At 35.3% G+C, this 18079-nt stretch overlaps 1 protein-coding gene across 1 annotated transcript in view; it reads left to right on the top strand.

Annotated features, from left to right (window-relative positions):
• Senp7 (SUMO1/sentrin specific peptidase 7) overlaps nt 1–18079 on the top strand; it is a 95460-nt gene that overhangs the window by 49011 nt on the left and 28370 nt on the right. Inside the window, exons 4-9 of the mRNA XM_013024097.1 lie at nt 1540–1658; nt 3435–3604; nt 5490–5826; nt 9576–9730; nt 12326–12472; nt 16330–16363. Of these exons, the coding sequence (XP_012879551.1) occupies nt 1540–1658; nt 3435–3604; nt 5490–5826; nt 9576–9730; nt 12326–12472; nt 16330–16363 (962 nt within the window). The remainder of the gene's footprint in view (nt 1–1539; nt 1659–3434; nt 3605–5489; nt 5827–9575; nt 9731–12325; nt 12473–16329; nt 16364–18079) is intronic.

Raw genomic sequence — 18079 nt, 5'->3', positions numbered from 1 at the left:
CAGCTCAAGGCGAGCGCTCTACCACTTGAGCTACAGCGCCACTTCCGGTTTTCCGGTGGTTTATTGGAGATAGGAGTCTCACGGTCTCTCCTGCCGGGGCTGGCTTTGAACCTCGATCCTTAGATCTCAGCCTCCTGAGTAGCTAGGATTACAGGCGTGAGCCACCAGCGCCCGGCTTGTCCTCTTTCTCTTTTCCCCTTTCTTCTGCTTACTCCAGGATAGGTTTTCTCTTTTCCAAGGTGATTTAAATTTTCACCTTAAGAGAATTGAAAAGTGATCACCAGTTTTATATCTTTCATTTTTTTTAAATGTCTGCCTGGTATGTTTACTGCTCTTTATAGTCCTTGTTTTTCACTTATTTAAGTTTTTTAGTTGTGAATACCTTTTACTTTTTTAACTTATAATATTATTTTTCAAATGATGAAAATACGTACATATATATGTACTAAGTACAGAGAAAATAGCATTAATACTACTCAGCTTTAATATTTTCCTTTATACCAATTTTGTTTGATTGTTAAATGTGTTGTAGAAAGTCAGGACCTCAATTATGTTGTCCTTTTTGAGCCTGTTATTCACATACCTTAGAGTTATCCACTATCCAAATAGGTTGGAAATCTTCTTGCCCATTTTTAAAATCTTTTGAAATATTTGAATATTTTCATATGTGTGTCTTTATACATGATAGTATGTTTTGTATTTTGAAATTTTTATTAGAATTGATGCTGTGCTTGTTATGCCAAAACTTGTTTTTTCACCAAACGTTGTATTTTAAATATTTAACCGGTACCTTAGATTTTAAATTATTTTATATATTGGTTAAATTTGTTACTACACCAGTTTGTATTTTGTAGTTACCTTTCGGTATGTGAACCATGTTTGAAACACATTAACAATTGGCTTTCAGCTGTAATTTTTTTTTTTTACAAATAGATTTGATTTTCAGAATATTTGTTTTGTTGGAATTTTATTTTATAAAACCTTTTTGACTTATATGCTACGTATATGATTACTCTTTTGCTCATGTTGCATATATAGATATCTGGACATATGGATATACATATGGATATTCTATGTTTTTCATCAAAGACACTAGGTGAATTTAAAGAACAGAATGAGAACTGAGATCAGAGTTCATTTTTTTCACTGTCCAGATCATATAATCTTCTATGTGGGAATGTATTTGTAACCTATTTGGTTTTCATTTTGGATATATGCTGGTTTGCTTCCTAATTACTTTGGGCTTTATTAGAATTGAGTCAAGGCCAGATGCTGATGGCTCATGTCTATAATCCTAGGAACTAGGAGGCTGAAATCTGAGGATCATGATTTGAAGCCAGCCTAGGCAGGAAAGCCTGTGAGACTCTTGTCTCCAATTAACTACCAAAAAATCTGGAAGTAGAGCTATGGCTCAGTGGTAGAGCACTAAACTTGAACAAAGAAGCTCAGGGACAATGCTGAGGTCCTAAGTTGAAGTCCTTGGACTGACACCGGAAAAAAAAAAAAAAGAATTGTGTATAAGACAGTTCTGTTTTGCAGGGCTTCACAACAAAATAAGGCAGTAAATAACATTTCTGCAAAGCAGACTGTACGTGCTAAAGAAAAGCGAAGAAATGATGATGATATATCTTGTATAACATCTGATACTCAGACTAAAGGTTTGTGAATCTTAGAAAACTGTTGTGATTTGAATTTTTGCCTATTTTAATAATAATAATAGTTTCTAAATTATGAATGCCTTACATTGAAAATAACTGTATAACTTATGGGTGGGAATGGGAGGGAAAAACTGAGAGAGAATGAGGAAAGGGAGAGAGCTGAAGAATTCAGGGTCAGTGCTCAGGCCCAGAGTTCAAGCCCTGTGACCGAAAAAAAAAAATTGTACCTTAGTCCATATTTCTTGACTTACATATAACTCTTAAAATTTAAATTTTTAATATTGTTTCTTTCCTTTTATTGTAGATGCTAGAGATATGACTACAAAGTTATAATGTTAGTTTGGTTAATTGTTGCTTTCATACTTTCTAGATTTATATTATTAGCTTTCCCATAGTCTAGTCTCTATTACTAGGATACATTCCTAGTATTCCTAGTAGTTCTATTACTAGATACATTCTCTGTTACTAGGAATTTCTCAGAGGCTGTGCATAGCTGAAGAGGTAATGAACTAGCTGAGGTTCAATCTCCAATACTGCTACCCCTCACTCCCCAAATCTAAACAAAAAATTTCTGTCAATTCTGAGAATAATAAAGTTAATATTAAGTTAATAATAAGTTAATATTACCAAATTTGGAGATAAAATACACCTCAGTCTTGTGAAAACTTCTTTATAGGGCTCCTTGAAAATATAATTATTTAATGGCTTTTTTCTCATTTTTTATCTTTTAAGATTTAAAAATATTTTAACAAAATTTGTACAAAACAATTTCCTACTTAAGCTATTTTTGAAACTAAAACCTTCAGAGATCTTCTAGATTAAGATAAAAACATCCTTTAATTACATTTTGTAAATATTCATGCACTTCATTTCAAATTCAACTATGTTTAAATAATTTTTGGCAGCATTTTACATAGAACAAAGTTAAAAAGAAACTAAAAAATACACATGAGTAGCCAGCTAAAACCCTTATAAGGGTTTGGAGGAAGCATTGTGTCTTTGTAGAAACAAATTTCTATTAGTCACTAATTGTCAGCATACAGTGAAACACATTTTAAAACTAGACTTTTTCTAGAAATAATTATTTATGAAAAATATGAGCATTTGTATAGATAAGCTCAGGAGGCTGAGATCTAAGGATTACAGTTTGAAGCCAGCGTCTCCTATGTCTAGTTAGCTACCCAAAAAGCCTGAAGTTAGTGGTAGAGTGTCAGTGTTGAGTGAAAACACTAAGGGATAGTGCCCAGGTCTGACTTAAAGCCTCAATATAGTCACAACAAATTAATATAGCTGGGCGCCAGTGGCTCACGCCTGTTATCCTAGCTACTCAGGAGGCTGAGATCTGAGGATTGTGGTTCAAAGCCAGCCCAGGCAGGAAAGTTCGTGAAACTCTTATCTCTAATAAACCACCAGAAAACTGGAAGTGGCGCTGTAGCTCAAGTGGTAGAGCACAAGCTAGCTTTGAGCTGAAGTGCTGAGGGACAGTGCTCAGGCCCAGAGTTCAAGCCCCACAGTTGACTAAATAAATACATAAATAAATGATAAATATATACTCATTATGTAATTTTCTCAGCTCCTGTAATGAATATGTACTTTGAATGAACAGGTTAATATAGGTTTGCTTGTACATTCATCCAATGGCATTATGGGATTTGAACAGTAGACTTTCATTTTAATGAACTTTGGAGCTAGGGTAGCAATTTTGATAATTAAAACTTCTCTAAAAGGGATTTTTCTGTATTTTTGGCCATATTTGTGAGTCTTCTGTTTTTTAAGACCTTAACAGTGGATGGAGAGGTTGTGATTGTCTTGGAGAGGGAAGCAAAAACAAGGATTCTGATTCAAGCATGGAACCCATTCTGATTTCCAGGAAGATAAAGAGAAGGGTTATAAATAACTTACCTGATTCTCACAATTCTACTTTGGATAAGTCAACAGACCATACAGTAAGTAGAGATACTTAGAAGTCTTAGGAAACAATTTTATACTTATAAAACTGAGTTGACTTAGCATAAAACTGAAATGATTTAGCCAAATAATTCTCTTTTAGTTTTCTACTTTTATCAGATTTTTAAATGTTTTAGTTCTTTTCAAGCTTTATGTTTAAACATATTTTATGTGCAAATTTCTTTTGTAATTTAGAATAATGAGAACATTTGAAATATTATGAGAGTAAAAAACTTCAAGGTTCTCTTTTTTTTATTTTTTTGGGTCCGGTCATGGGGCCTGAACTCTGGGCTTGGGCACTGCCCCTCAGCTCAAGGCTAGCGCTCTATCACTTGAGCCCCACAGCGCCACTTCCAGCTTTTTTCTTTTTGCTTATGTGGTGCTGAGGAATCAAACTCAGGGCCTCAGGCATGCAAGGCAAGCGCTCTACCACTGAGCCACCTTCCCAGCCCTCAAGGTTCTCTAATAGCACTCTTTCCCCCCTCAACCTTTTCTGGAACACCTGTACAGGTAAACCAAAAGGTATGCTTTACTAATTTGGGTGTTTCTCAGTCCAATCAAGTTGATAATCACAAGTCCACTTCTTATCAACTTGACAAGTTCCTTGCTATTGTGTAACACAAATGGCTTCCAGTCCAGCTCCCAATAGGGTCCTTATTCTCATGTGATATCTCATGAGCAGACTTTGCTGTCTGCAGTCCTGTCAGCATTTATCCACTGAACTCTGCCTATTGCATTCCAGGCTTTCTCTAGCTGTGTCTCCACATTTCTCCCACAATCTAGTTCCAAAGACTTCAGGACACAGCAACACCCCAATTTTGACACCATTTTTCTGTATTAGTTATTTCTTCTCTGTAGCAAAATACCTGATACAAACAAATTAAGGAAGGAATAGATTGATTTTGGTCCATGGTTTCAGCCTATCAGGTGAGAGAGAGAGGGAGGAAAGAGAGAGAGAAAAAAAAAGAGAGGGGGGAGAATATGATAATGTAGAGATTCAGGACAGATCTTCCAGAGTTAATTCTCTCTCTGAAGTATTTTCATAAGCACACCCAGAGGTGTATGCTTTACTAATCTCTTAGGCTTTTCTGAATCCAATCTAACTTGCAATCAAGTCTAACCATCACACTGGATAAGTGTAGAGTAATGTCATTCAGGAAGGATCCTGTTAGGTGATTTCATGGTTTTCACAGGCGATTTTGAGATTTCTCTGGAGATCACAACAGCTTCTTATGTTGAAAACATCCATTGAATATCTTTAGATTGAGATGTACTTACAGAAATATACTGAGAGCTGTGTTCCTTGAAATGTATCAGTCAACAATTTGGCTTTCTTTTACTGTTCCATTTTCTAACTGCTACTCTTTTACTCAAATAAGTGGACACTTGTTCTGATTTTATGTATGTAAAAAGGAATCAGTACTAGTCTGCCAGGAAAGATGAGTCCGTTTTTTATTTCTTTGATTCATATTACCTCAGGACCTTGTGGTACCTTTAGATTTATAACAATACTTAGACAGTTATAGAGAGGTTGAAGACAATGATTCTTAATATTTTTCTGTTTTTTTTAAATTTTTGCTTTTGTTATCAAGCCACTTGCAAACAAAAATGTTAAAAATACTCTGTTATTCTGAAATTGACTTAGACCATGGGAGACAATCTGAACCACTTATAAGGATGGACATTTTCCTAGTTGAATAATTTTTCATGCTTCAGGTTAAATAGACATTGCCATAATTAGGTAGTTTTCTATCCTTACAGTTGTAGAAATGATACAATGTTTTTATTTTTATATTATTCTTTATGAGTTTAACTCTTGGAAATATTTTTTAAGGAAGCCAAAGTAGAAAGTTGCTAATTTTTGATACATTTATTTATGTTCAGAAAGAACAAGAAAATGTCACAACAGTCTCTTCTGAGTTTGAACAACCAAGTGAAAACTATCATCAGGACACAACATTATTTGAAAAAATCACATCTGAATCTATAGAAAGTGATTCTGTTAAGCTATTCTCACTTGGTTCTCAGCAACCGAGTTTAAGTACTGCCTCCAAAAGTGCCTCTTCCTGTTCAGCCACAAAAAAATTGGGGAGCTTTATTTCCACCGATAAGGTGATTTCTTCTCCATCTAAGAAGAGTGAGGATGAGTTGAATATAGTAGAAAAGCTTCTTCTTAGTGGACATGGTGAAGAGAACCAGTCTTTGATCTCAGCTGAACCAAGTAAGTAACCCTAAGATTTGTGAAGATATATTTTTTGGTATGTGCTTTATTCAAGTTTTTTTTTCTTCAAATTTTGCCAAGGCAGGTGAGCCTTTATGATATCACTGTGAGATATAGTAACTTCAGTCCAATAGTTTTAAAATGGGTTTTCTAAGATCCTTAATCTTCTACTTTGGTTGATAAAGATATCCTTAAAGAGCTATTTAGTTATCATTAATTTTGATTTAGTTGATTTTTGAGTAGTTCATGCAGTTACATGGAACAAAAAGGCTCTTTAGGAGAGTATACAGTGCTAGTCTTATCCATACAGTGCTTAGCTATCCATTTCTCTCTTCTAAAAGAGACTACTGTGACAGGATTTAGAGTGTAGTTTAGTGTGATGGCACAATACAGTGTCCAAAATAGAAATTGTTCTAAGGTCTTATTTTTTTATTTAAAAATTTTGGAGTTTTTTGGTCTATTACTATAACAAAAAATCTCTAAGACGATTAATTTACAAAAAAGAAAACATTTATTTTGACTAGAGTTTCATTAAGTTCTAGTCCAAGATAGCGTAAACCTGTCGCTTTGGTCCTTTAGTGAGTATGCCAGATGATAATATCATGGGAGTGCATTAGCCTCAGAGCAAAAGGATAATTGAACAGATATAGGTCCCAAAGTCCCCTTCAAGTGGTGTCTCCCAATGACATAAGAATTAGACCTTACCTATCAAAGGTTCTGCCACTCCTAATAGTGCTACCTGGAAGACTTAAGTCTTTAACATAATACACAAACTATAGTCAGGTTTACTTATGGCTTTATCCCTCTTTTTTTTCTTTTTTATCCCCACACCCCTAATGTCACTGGGAATTGAACGCAGAGCTTCATGCTTACTAGAAATATACTCAACTATGTGAGCTCTTCTGCTAGCCCTTTTTATGTTATTTTCAAAGTGCTGTTTCTACCTGAGCTGGCTTGGGCTGTGATCTTTCTGTTTGTGTTTCCTAGTATCACTGGGGATGATAGGTGCTATACCCAGCCATTGTGCTTCCTACAAATAGCTGCGATATCAGGTACATTATTGTACCTAGCCATTGTTTGAGATGGAGTCTCTTGAATTTCTTTTTGAATAGCCTGGCCTTAAACAGTGATACCCCAATCTCTACCTCCCATTAGCTAGGATTATAGGCTTTATCTATTTTTAAATTTAAAAATCCTTCAGAAAATAAGGTAGGTAAGTTCTGCATAAGAGTACTGGCATGCAGTAGTCTTTCTGCATGCCAACAATGGACAAGCAGAAAGGGAAAATCATAAAAATTATTCCATTTACAATATCCTTAAAAATACTTAGGAATTAACCTATCCAAAGATGTAAAAGATATTTATAGTGAAAACTACACAAATCTGAAGAAAGAAATCAAAAAGGACACCAGGAAATGGGAAGACTTGTGTTCATGGATGGGTAGAATCAATATTGTGAAAATGGCCATACTGCAAAAAATGCTATACAAATTCAATGCAATTCCCATCAAAATCCCAATGACATTATTTACTGAGATAGAGAAAACAATCTAAAAATGCATATGAACAACAAAAGACCTAGAATAGCCAAAGCAATTATAGGCAAAAAAAGCAATGTGGGTGGTATAAAAATACCATATTTGCCATGATAACAAAACCAGTCTGGTAGGCCTGAAGATCTGTGGAACAGATTAGAAGATCTAGAAATAAAACCATATACTTATAGTCATCTGATATTTGAGCCACAGACATACAGTGGAAAAAACATAGCCTCTTGAACAATTGCTGTTAGGAAAACTAAAAGTAGACCCCTGCTTGTCACCATGCACTAATACCAATATAAGTGGATAAAAGACTTCAACATCAGACCCGCAACTCTGAAACTACTTCAAGAGAGAGTAGGAGAGACATTAGAACTTATAGGTATAGGCAGGAACTTCTTGAATAGAGTCCCAGGGGCACAACAGATAGGAGAGAGACTTGACAAATGGGAATACATCAAAATAAAACGTTTCTTCACACCTAAGGACATAGTGACTAAACTAGAAAGACAGCCAACCAACTGGGCAAAGATCTTTACCAGCAATGCATCAGACAAAGGCCTAACATCCACTATCTACAAGGAACTCAAGAAACTAACCTCTCCCAGACTTAATAAACCAACCACTAAATGGTCAGGGGAGCTAAAGAGAGACTTCTCAGAAGAAGAGGTAAGAATGGTAAAGAGACATATGAGGAAATGCTCATCATCCCTGGCCATAGGAAAATGCAAATAAAAAAAACTCTGAAGCCAAGGCACTAGTGGCTCATGCCTGTAATTCTAGCTACTCAGGATGTTGAGATCAGAGCATCACTGTTCAAAGCCAGCCTGGGCAGGAAAGACTGTGAGACTCTTATCTCCAATTAACCACCAGAAAACGGGAAGTGGTGCTGTGGCTCAAGTGGTAGAGGCGCTCACTTTGAGCTGAGCTGAGCTGAGAGATAGTACCCAGGCCCAGTGTTCAAGCCCCGTGACTGACAAAACAAAACAAAAACAAACAGAAACCCCCCCCAAAACTCCAAGATTTCATCTCACCCCAGTCAGAATGGCCAAAATTTTGAATTTGAACAACATATGCTGGTAGGGATGTGGGGAAAAAGCACCCCTACTGCACTGCTGGTGGGAATGTAAACTAATACAACCATTCTCCTCAGCTGTCTCGAAGTTCCTCAAAAAACTTCACATAAACCTTCTCTATGCAGCTATACCAGGCATCTACCCTGAACATCACGAACCAGGATGTGATAAGGACATCTGTACATCCATATTCATTGCTGCACTGTTCATATTAGCCAAGTTGCAGAAACAGCACGGATGCCCCACATAGACAAGTATAGCCAAAAAATGTGGTACTATTATATACAAAGGAGTTTTACACAATCACTAGAAAGAATAAAGTTATTTGCAGAGAAAGCTAGAACTAATCCTGTTATGTGAATTAATCCAAGGTCAGAGAGACAAATGGCACCTGTTTTCCCTGATATGAGGAAGGTAGATCTGAAACACATTGGGGTACAACAAATAACACAGGATTCTAGATACTCACATACACTGAGATCAATAGAGAATAGCCTTAGAAGAGATTCACAAAGGTGCAATGCCTAAGTGCCTCTTCACATTTATATAAAATAATATATACTGAAACAAAAGACGACTTAATTTTTCTTTTTCTGATAATTCTGTCTTCCTTACCTAATATACAGTGTATTCCTGTTTATATCTTTGTGGGGGTGGGGAGGGAATGGCACAGAACTCAAGGAGAAAGGGTGAAAAAGTGAGCAGTGGAGTGCACTGTACATTGATGAAAGTGAACTATACAACCCCTGGGTAGAGATGGGAGGGAGGGAATGGGAGAGAATGAGGGAACAGATGACACTGTATGAAAGAAAATGTACTCATTACCTCTGTACATCACCTCTATAATAGCAATCAAGGAAATTTAGAAAAATTTACACAGAAAAGTACTGATATGGAACATTGAATATTGCTGCTATAAACCAGACTATGAATGGTAGTTTAGTTTGCAAATTGAATACATTTATAAAAGTGGGAGAAAAATGAGGGAAGAGGTAACAAGTTCAATAAGAAATGTACTCACTACCTTACATATGTAATTTAACCCCTCTGTACATCACCTTGACAATAAAATTAAGTTCTCTTTCTGAAGTGATAATTGTGACACATTTAAAAATACATATTTTGCTTTTAGTTGTTGTTTCCAGTGATGAAGAAGGACCCATTGAACATAAAAGTTCAGGAAAACTTAAGTTGCAACCTAATCAAGACCTTGAGATTGCTAATGAAAATCAGAGTACTTCTGAATCATCATCAAAACTACCACTGGTTACATGTGAATCTGCACAGGTAATCTATTTCTGTTTTCGTATAGACTAATAGTGGAATGTGTTTACTAGGTAATGACTTTATTTTAGCAAGCAGAATATTACAAAAAAGATTATACATTTTCTTAGTTTGATTTGCTTACCTTTTGTCATTCTCTTTGTCCCTCTTCACCCCCAAGGACAGATAAATGCACAAACAAAAAAGAAAACAAAAACAATAACAAAGAAAAATCCTCGTTTCCATTTCCTGGAGTTTATTTTGATAAATATTATTTTATATGATCGGGAGCACACAGGCTTTGTACCTTTGTGCTTCTCAAAGTGCATGTTTCCAGTTTTAAATGAAGTTGTGAGAGATGTATATTGGTCATTTTTAGGAGGCAGTCTTTACAAAATGTAAGGCTCATTAAGAAATTATTTTTGTTTCAACTTCTAATTTTGTCAGTTAAAAAATCATAGTGATTTGTCTGATTAGTACCACCTGTAATTGATTTTTTCCCCCAATTTCCCATAGACATTTTTTGTTCTTCTGAGCATCAATATAAAATCCCTTAGGACCTCTTTGTCCAACTTTCAGAGCTCTGGTAAATAGGATGTTTGATAAGTAGGCCACAGAGTGTAAATTTCTGGGAAGGAAAAGTTTGATAACTGGGAGATACCCTGTTAGCTACTTTTGTGATTGCTGGGAATTAATGATAAGGTGTTTTTTAAAGAGTATACTTCTCATGACAGTTTATTCTATATTCTATATTGATTCTTCTTTTTTACTTAAAGAATAAAAAGATTAACTGGGAAACAGTATGAGGTTCAGATCTGAGAATTGAGGTTTGAAGCCAGCACGGGCAGGAAAGTTCAAGAAATTTTTATTTTCACTAAAAAGCAAAAAGCCAGAGGTGGAACTGTGCTTCAAGTGGTGAATTCCAGCCTTCAGTGAAAGAGCTAAGGGACAGCACCAAATGCTTGTGCCCATACACAGATAAAAATAAAAAGATAATATATTGACTAACAAGGAAAATTTTAAAGCAAGTGAACAGCATTGTAAATTAGGTTAATAATGAATATTGTTTTAGATGATGCTTAACCACATATGTTAGAGGGAGCTGAATACACAGATAATAATTGTTTTCATGGAAATTTGTTAGATCATTTATGATGTTTAAGCTATAGATGCAAGGTAAAAGTGGAAATTGAAAAAGTCATGTAGTTCTTTTGGCTCTCACAGCCTTCAATTTCTCATTAAAAGTGCAATGTCAAGACTATTATCTGGGTGGTAGTACTCAGCCTTATAATCCTAGCTAGTAAGGAGGCTGAGATGTAACAATCTCAGTTCAAATCCAACCTTGACAGGAAAGTCTATGAGATTCTTAATTCTAATTAACCAGCAAAAAGACAGAAGTAGAATTGTGGCTCAAGCCGTAGAGTGTTAGACTTGAGCAAAATAACTCAGGGAGAGTGCCCAGGCCTGAGTTCAAGCCCTAGGACTGGCACTAATACACATGTGCGTACACACACACACACACACACACACACGCACACACACACACACACACGCACGCACACACTCGCATACACACACACACCAACTTATATCTTGGTTAATGGAAGTAATTTGTGTGATAGAATACTTGACATGGTATCTTGGTTAATGGAAGTAATTTGTGTGGAAGAATACTTGACATGGAGAAAGAAACCCGAATTTGGGACTTATTTTTGCTTTTTACTGACCATATGACCACAGGAAAAGTTACTTAACCAATCCAAGTTTTTATTATCTTTATTTATGCAATTGAGTTATGGGGGCAAACTACCTATAGAGTGGTTGTGGAGATTAAGAGAGATAATATTTAAAATCTCGTTTTAAATTAAAGTTCTATATTAATATAACTTTACTTCTGATGAGTTAAACTAGGCACAGTGATGGCTTATGCCTATAATTCTAGCTGTTCAGGAGGGTGAGCTCTGAAGATTGCAGTTTGAATCAGCCCAGACAACAAAGTTCATGAGATTATTTATTTAATCACCAAAAAGCCAGAAGTGGAGCTGTGGCTCAAGTGGTAGAGCACTAGCCTTGAGCACAAAAGCTTGGGGACAGTGTCTAGGTCATGAGTACCAGCACAAAAAAGAAGGGGCTGGGAATGTGGCTTAGTGGTAGAGTGCTTGCTCAGCATGCATGAAGCCCTGGGTTCGAATCCTCAGCACCATATGCACAGAAAAAGCTGGAAGTGGCGCTATGGCTTTAATGGTAGAATGCTAGTGACAGTGCCCAGGTCCTGAGTTCAAGCCCCAGGACTGGCCAAAAAAAAAAAAGAAGAAGAAGAAAGAAGAGGAAGAGGAGGAAGAAGAGGAGGATATCAAATAGAAATACATAGCATTGATGAAACAGAGGAGGATATATTCCCAGAATTTAGACTTATAAAATTAATTTTATACTTTTTTAAAGGTAGATCACTTTTTTCCTTTCCAGAAAATCTAGATAACCATTTTTACCATTAAAAACTGTAAAATTCTCCACAAATTCCTTAATGGTAATTTAAGAAGGAATTCTGACATAAAAATGAATTTTTAGGTTTTATATAATAGCTAATGACTATATGCATTTTTACAATTTATCTTATAGGTATCATCTGAATTCTGCTCATATAATTCTATCATGGAAAAAAGTTCCTGTACTATACCTAATATTGAAATGAATCGACACCTGGATTTTATGTTTACTTCTGTATATATTGGTAAAATAAAAGGAATTTCTAAAGGTTGTATTACAGTAAGTTATGTTTTATTTTCCATTCAGTTTTGGATATTAGGCATTTCAGATTGTGTGTGTGTTTGTGTGTGTGTGTAAATCAAAATAGACTAGAGATTTTATATGGGATACTTTGTGAATTGTGTCTTTAGTACTTTGAAATGTGTCTTTCTCTTCTACTAAAATCCTTTCTCTGATTTGTGTTACCCGACCAAATTCCTTTACTCATCACTTGAAGAAGCCAGACTTGATGTCAAGTTTTTGGGGAAAGGAGAAAGATTTATTTGGAAAGCCAGTAAACCAAAAATGATCTTGGGGATTTATAAGTACAAGTGGCTTTTACTAGGAGGAAATGAGGAGTCAGAGGGGCAATGGCAAGAAAACTGTACAGAGTGGAGTCTTCATCACAGGGACCTGCTTTCTTTTCTATCAAAATATTGAGATAACACTGGAGTTTCATTTCTTAACTCAGATCCTATAATTTTTTTAGATAATTATTTCCATTTAAATCAAGCATTATTTTACATTTAATTAAAGAACAAGGTTAGCAAAACCTTGGCCCAAACTTTTATGTTATCTCTTTTTGGGAAAAAAAGATAATGATTAGTAAGCTTTATGACTGACTTTTTACTTTTCTGAGGCATAGGTAACCTTGGAGTTAATCATTAAGATACAAAAGGCATTTTGTGGGAGCAGATGATTGTGAAAGGCAACAATTTCAATCAGTTTGATGCCTTAAGTCAAAGGTGTCATCTACAGCCAGGCCAGTGAGAGACTGTTCACACTCTGGGATCTTTAACATTAGTGATTTTTGAAATCAGTTAAAAGCAAGTGAGGCTGAAGGCTGTATATTTATACATGATATTTAGTATAATGTATGGAAAAACAATCACATGCATTGTTGCTATCCCTTGGGTTCTAAAAGTTATTTGGTAGTAGTTGTTCCTCAGGGTATAATTTGTAACACACATAACAAGTCTCAGTTTGCTAATTTAAATGGTTATAAACAGACCATTCCAAGTTCATAAACTTTTTCTTGAAGTGTATCCAGGAATGGATTCTAATCTGTTTTTCTACTTTTTTTTCTTAAGTATTCCTTCTTAAGAACTCTATATGTATTTCAGTTTGGATTTTAACGTCTTAGTACATCTGGCTATTATAATACCTATCATCTTTTACGGCTTACCTGGAATAATGCCTCTTCCAGGAAATCTTCCCTGATCCCTCCTTCCCAGCCAGAATTAACTTCTCCCATTACTGTGTGGCATCTAACTTAGAATCTTCTTGCCTCACTTTCCTATCTTTTGGGATTTTCATCATAGGCTATTATACCTATTTTTTTCATTCTTTTAACAAGGTTCCCTCCCATAGCTTTAATCCAGAGAGAGAGAGAGAGAGAGAGAGAGAGAAAGAGATTATGTACTATCACCATTGTCATTCAAAGATATGCATACATATCAGAACTTCCTCAAGTAGAAGAGATCAAACAAGATTATTTGCTGGTCTGAGGAAGAAGAGAGACTAAGAAAAAGTATAGTAAGAGACACTGGACACAGAAACATGCCATATTTCTCCTTCACAATTTTGTAGTTGTGTAAGCTCTGGAAAATAAACATCCCTATACTAATTTCCTGGAAGTAGTTATCTACATTTACTAAGAAATTTTGGGAGATTAAATACCCAGGATAACATGTCACAAAGAATTTGTAAATGAAAATAAACGTACATAATAGAAATTATATAAAATTGTAAATTTTATATAGATCTTATATAAAAGTAACAATATTCAGTGCATATCCCATGAAACTTGGAAAATTTTAGGGAGGAGTTGAGTTGGGAGAGATGGGAGAAAATGATGAAAGGGAAGACGTTGATCAAAATACATTGTACTTACAAACTAATTTGTTGAATGGCAACCCCTTTGTATAACTACTTAAAGATAATGAAAATAAAAATTGAACAGAACAGTTGAGTAATAAGATGTATATGATTGTATTAAGTTGGATATCGTGTCTTATTATGGAAATGCTAGTGTTTGGCAATAATAGTTTTGATGTGACCCTAGATTAAGGGTCTATCAAAGCTGAGAGAAAATAGTAAACTATCTGTTTACATTCTCACTTGTATAAATGGTTAAGACAATAGAAGCACGAATTTTAACTGTAAATTCATCTTTTAGCTGTATGCCCTATTGTCTCATATTTTGCTTCAGGATGAATTTTCTATTGGAATATGAGCTCTTTATTTTTGAAATACTTTTTTTTTTTTTTGAGTCCAGTCGTGGGGCCTGAACTCTGGGCCTGGGCCCGCCCTGTCCCTCAGCTCTTCAGCTCAAGGCTAGTATTCTACCACTTGAGCCACAGCGCCACTTCCAGCTTTTTTTTCCTGCTTATGTGGTGCTGAGGAATTGAACCTAGGGTTTCATGCATGCAAGGCAAGTGCTCTACCACTGAGCCACCTTCCCAGCCCTTGAAATACTTTTTAGACAGAAAATGAAAGGAGTAAACATAAATTTATGGTTTTACTAAACAGTCTTTGCTACTTATATAGAGCTCACATACACAAAGGCCATTTAAATTTTGCCTTGTGCTCACAGACATTAGGATCAACAATTTTATAAATATATTGATCAGAAGATTAATTTTAGACAATAAGCACATTCATTTGACAATAAAAGAAAAATTTTAAAATACAAGATTGTTTTAGATGCTTTATGTTTATATGCACATTTAGATGTTATAAACTTCTGAGAGTTTATTATTAAGTGAACATTTAAGAAAGTTACCCAACCCAAAAGATACTCAGAGGAAAGTTTCTTAGGATAGAATGAACAGAAAGAGAAAGAACTCCAATCAGAAAGGAAGTGAAACAGAATAAAGAAAGATGAATGCTAGGGATAAAAAGTGCTGGTGCCCATCTTGAATTATCCAGGGGAGATGATGTTCTGACTGGGAGACTAAATTTGTATTAATTTTAATTATTATTGTATTAATTTTAATTATTATAAATTTTAATAAATGCATCAATGTTTATAGTTGGGTTTATTAGACATTTTAATTTTAAAATTAATTATGCAGGATTAACTGACTTGTTTTAGTTTTGTGTTCATTTAGCCAAGGCAATCTTTTGATTGGGAGTTTTTCTTTTCTTTTTTGGGGAGGGGGCGGGGTCCGGTTGTGGGGCCTGAACTCTGGGCCTGGGCACTGTCCCTCAGCTCTTCTGCTCAAGGCTAGTGCTCTACCACTTGAGCCACAATGCCACTTCCGACTTTTTCTTTTTTCTTATGTGGTGCTGAGAAATTGAACCCAGGGCTTCATGCATGCAAGGCTCTACCACTGAGCCACCTTCCCAGGCCTGATTGGGAGTTTTTCTACAGAAGCAATGTTTACAGTGTCAACACAAACTTAATAAAAGTTATCTTTTGACAGTTATAATGTCCCATTTCAAATAGTGTGGTACATTAGCTCTGTTCCATGTATCTTGTGAGTTTGGGTGTAAGTTCATTTGCAAGAGAATGATCATCAGCTTTTGAGTCAGCTACCCTGTGTGGTTTCTTAGCAATTTGTTCTGGAATTTGTCTTATTTTTTCCTTCAATTTTCAGAATATATTTTTGAAAATTAAGAAAAGTTTCACTAAATTTTACAAATGAGCATACTGAGAATCAAATTATTCACATTAAGTTCTTTTTTTTTTCCACACTAGGTTCTTAAAGAGCTCTAAAACCAAGTCTTTATAATGAAACATTATTTACTAATAGGACTTAAACACTTAGTGTAGACTTTGAATGTGTACTTGAGATATGCAAAAGAAAAATTATGTTTGAACAGTAACACATTTTGAGTAGTAACTCATTTTTTGTTTTTCATTTATTTTTTAGTTCACAACAAAGTATGTTAAAATCCCATTTCAAGGTAAGCTTTCATGCTTTTATCACTTTTCCTCTGCACAGCAATTTTGAGTATAGAATAATGGTTAGAAAAAAATCCTAAAGTTCTTTTCTAACAATTTCCATAATTTTGGTATAGAATATAAACTAAAGGTAGTTTAATAATGTGCTTCATCTTAACATTGTTAGTACCTCCAAAATACATTTAAATGTTTTATAATGCTGAAAATCATACTATTAATTTAATGGCTTTAAATAAAATAATGGCTATAAAATAACACTAAGTACTCATGGTGATGTCTTACAAGTCTCAGAAAATAAAGTTTTGACAACAAGAATGATTTGGTATATTTGTAGGATTTAAATAGGAACTATCAGGAAAGAACTACAGAAACATATAATTTGTTTATGCATAGCAGTTTAAAATACAATGTTTTCTAAAAACTTTATTAGCATATGTTAATTATACAAAGTGAAGGATTTCATTGTGGTATCTCTGTACATGTATAAAATGACTTTTGTTATATACCTCGCTTCTAGTTCGTGTGTGTGTGTGTGCGCGCGCGCGCGCGCGCCTGTGCACCACTCCTAGCACTTGAACTCAGGGCCTGGGTACTGTCCCTCAGCCTTTTTGCTCAAGGGTAGCGCTCTATCCATGAGCCAAAGCTCCACTTCTAGCTTTTTTTTTTTTTTTGGTAGTTAAATGGCAATAAGAGTTTCACAGACTTTCCTGCGTGGGTTGATTGGACCACGACCTTCAGAGTTATTACTCAGGTCTCAGCCTCTGAGTAATTAGTATTACAAATTTGATACACTTGCTCCTGGCTTCTATTACTCTTTTTAACCCCTGTCTCCCAAATTCTGTATCTTTCTTATAAACTTAAGAATGGGGTTTAGAGCTGGGCGCTGGTGGCTCAAGCCTGTAATCCTAGCTACTCAGGAGGCTGAGATCTGAGGATTGTGGTTCAAAGCCAGCCCGGGCAGGAGAGACCGTGAGACTCCTATCTCCAATAAACCACCAGAAAACCAGAAGTGGCACTGTAGCTCAAGTGGTAGAGCGCTGGCCTTGAGCTGAAGAGCTGAGGGACAGCGCCCAGGCCCAGAGTTCAAGCCCCACAACCGACAAAAAAAAAAAATGGGGTTTAGTTTTATATGTGCAGACAATGTACTTTTACCTTATTCTCTCCTCTACCTTTTCTCTTCCCCTTCTTACCTTCTGCTCGTTCCTTATCTCAAATAATCCCCATTTGTTTTCATAGTTAATTTTTTTCTTTCCAAATTAGCATATATTTGTCTTACAAATGTCATTTCTACAAATTTCTAAACAATTTATCCCAATAAAGTCCTCTTCCATCACTGTCTCCCATACTTCTTCCCTTTCTTAAGACACTTTCAGCAGGTTTCATTGTTCTATTTTCATACATAGAAATATCATGTGGCCCGTATTCATCCTCATTCACAGTCTTCAGTACCCTTTTACCTTTTCTTGATTCCCATCTCCCCTCAGTGGGACATTTAGTGTGTTTTAATCAGATTGAGGTTTCACTATGGTGTTTCAAATGTTGTGTATATTATGTTTTGCTTAGAATAATCCTCACTTATTTTCTTTTTCTGTCCTACCCCAATCTCATATCCTTATTTTTAGATATAGATTCCACATCAGAAAGAACACATGATGTTTATATTTCTGAGTCTGGCTTATTTTTGATGATGCTAGTTCTTTTTTTTTTTTTTTTTTTTT

This window comes from Dipodomys ordii, unplaced genomic scaffold (assembly GCF_000151885.1).
Source record: "Dipodomys ordii isolate 6190 unplaced genomic scaffold, Dord_2.0 Scaffold73, whole genome shotgun sequence".
NCBI lineage: Eukaryota > Metazoa > Chordata > Mammalia > Rodentia > Heteromyidae > Dipodomys > Dipodomys ordii.
This window is presented reverse-complemented; position numbering and strand designations above follow the sequence as displayed.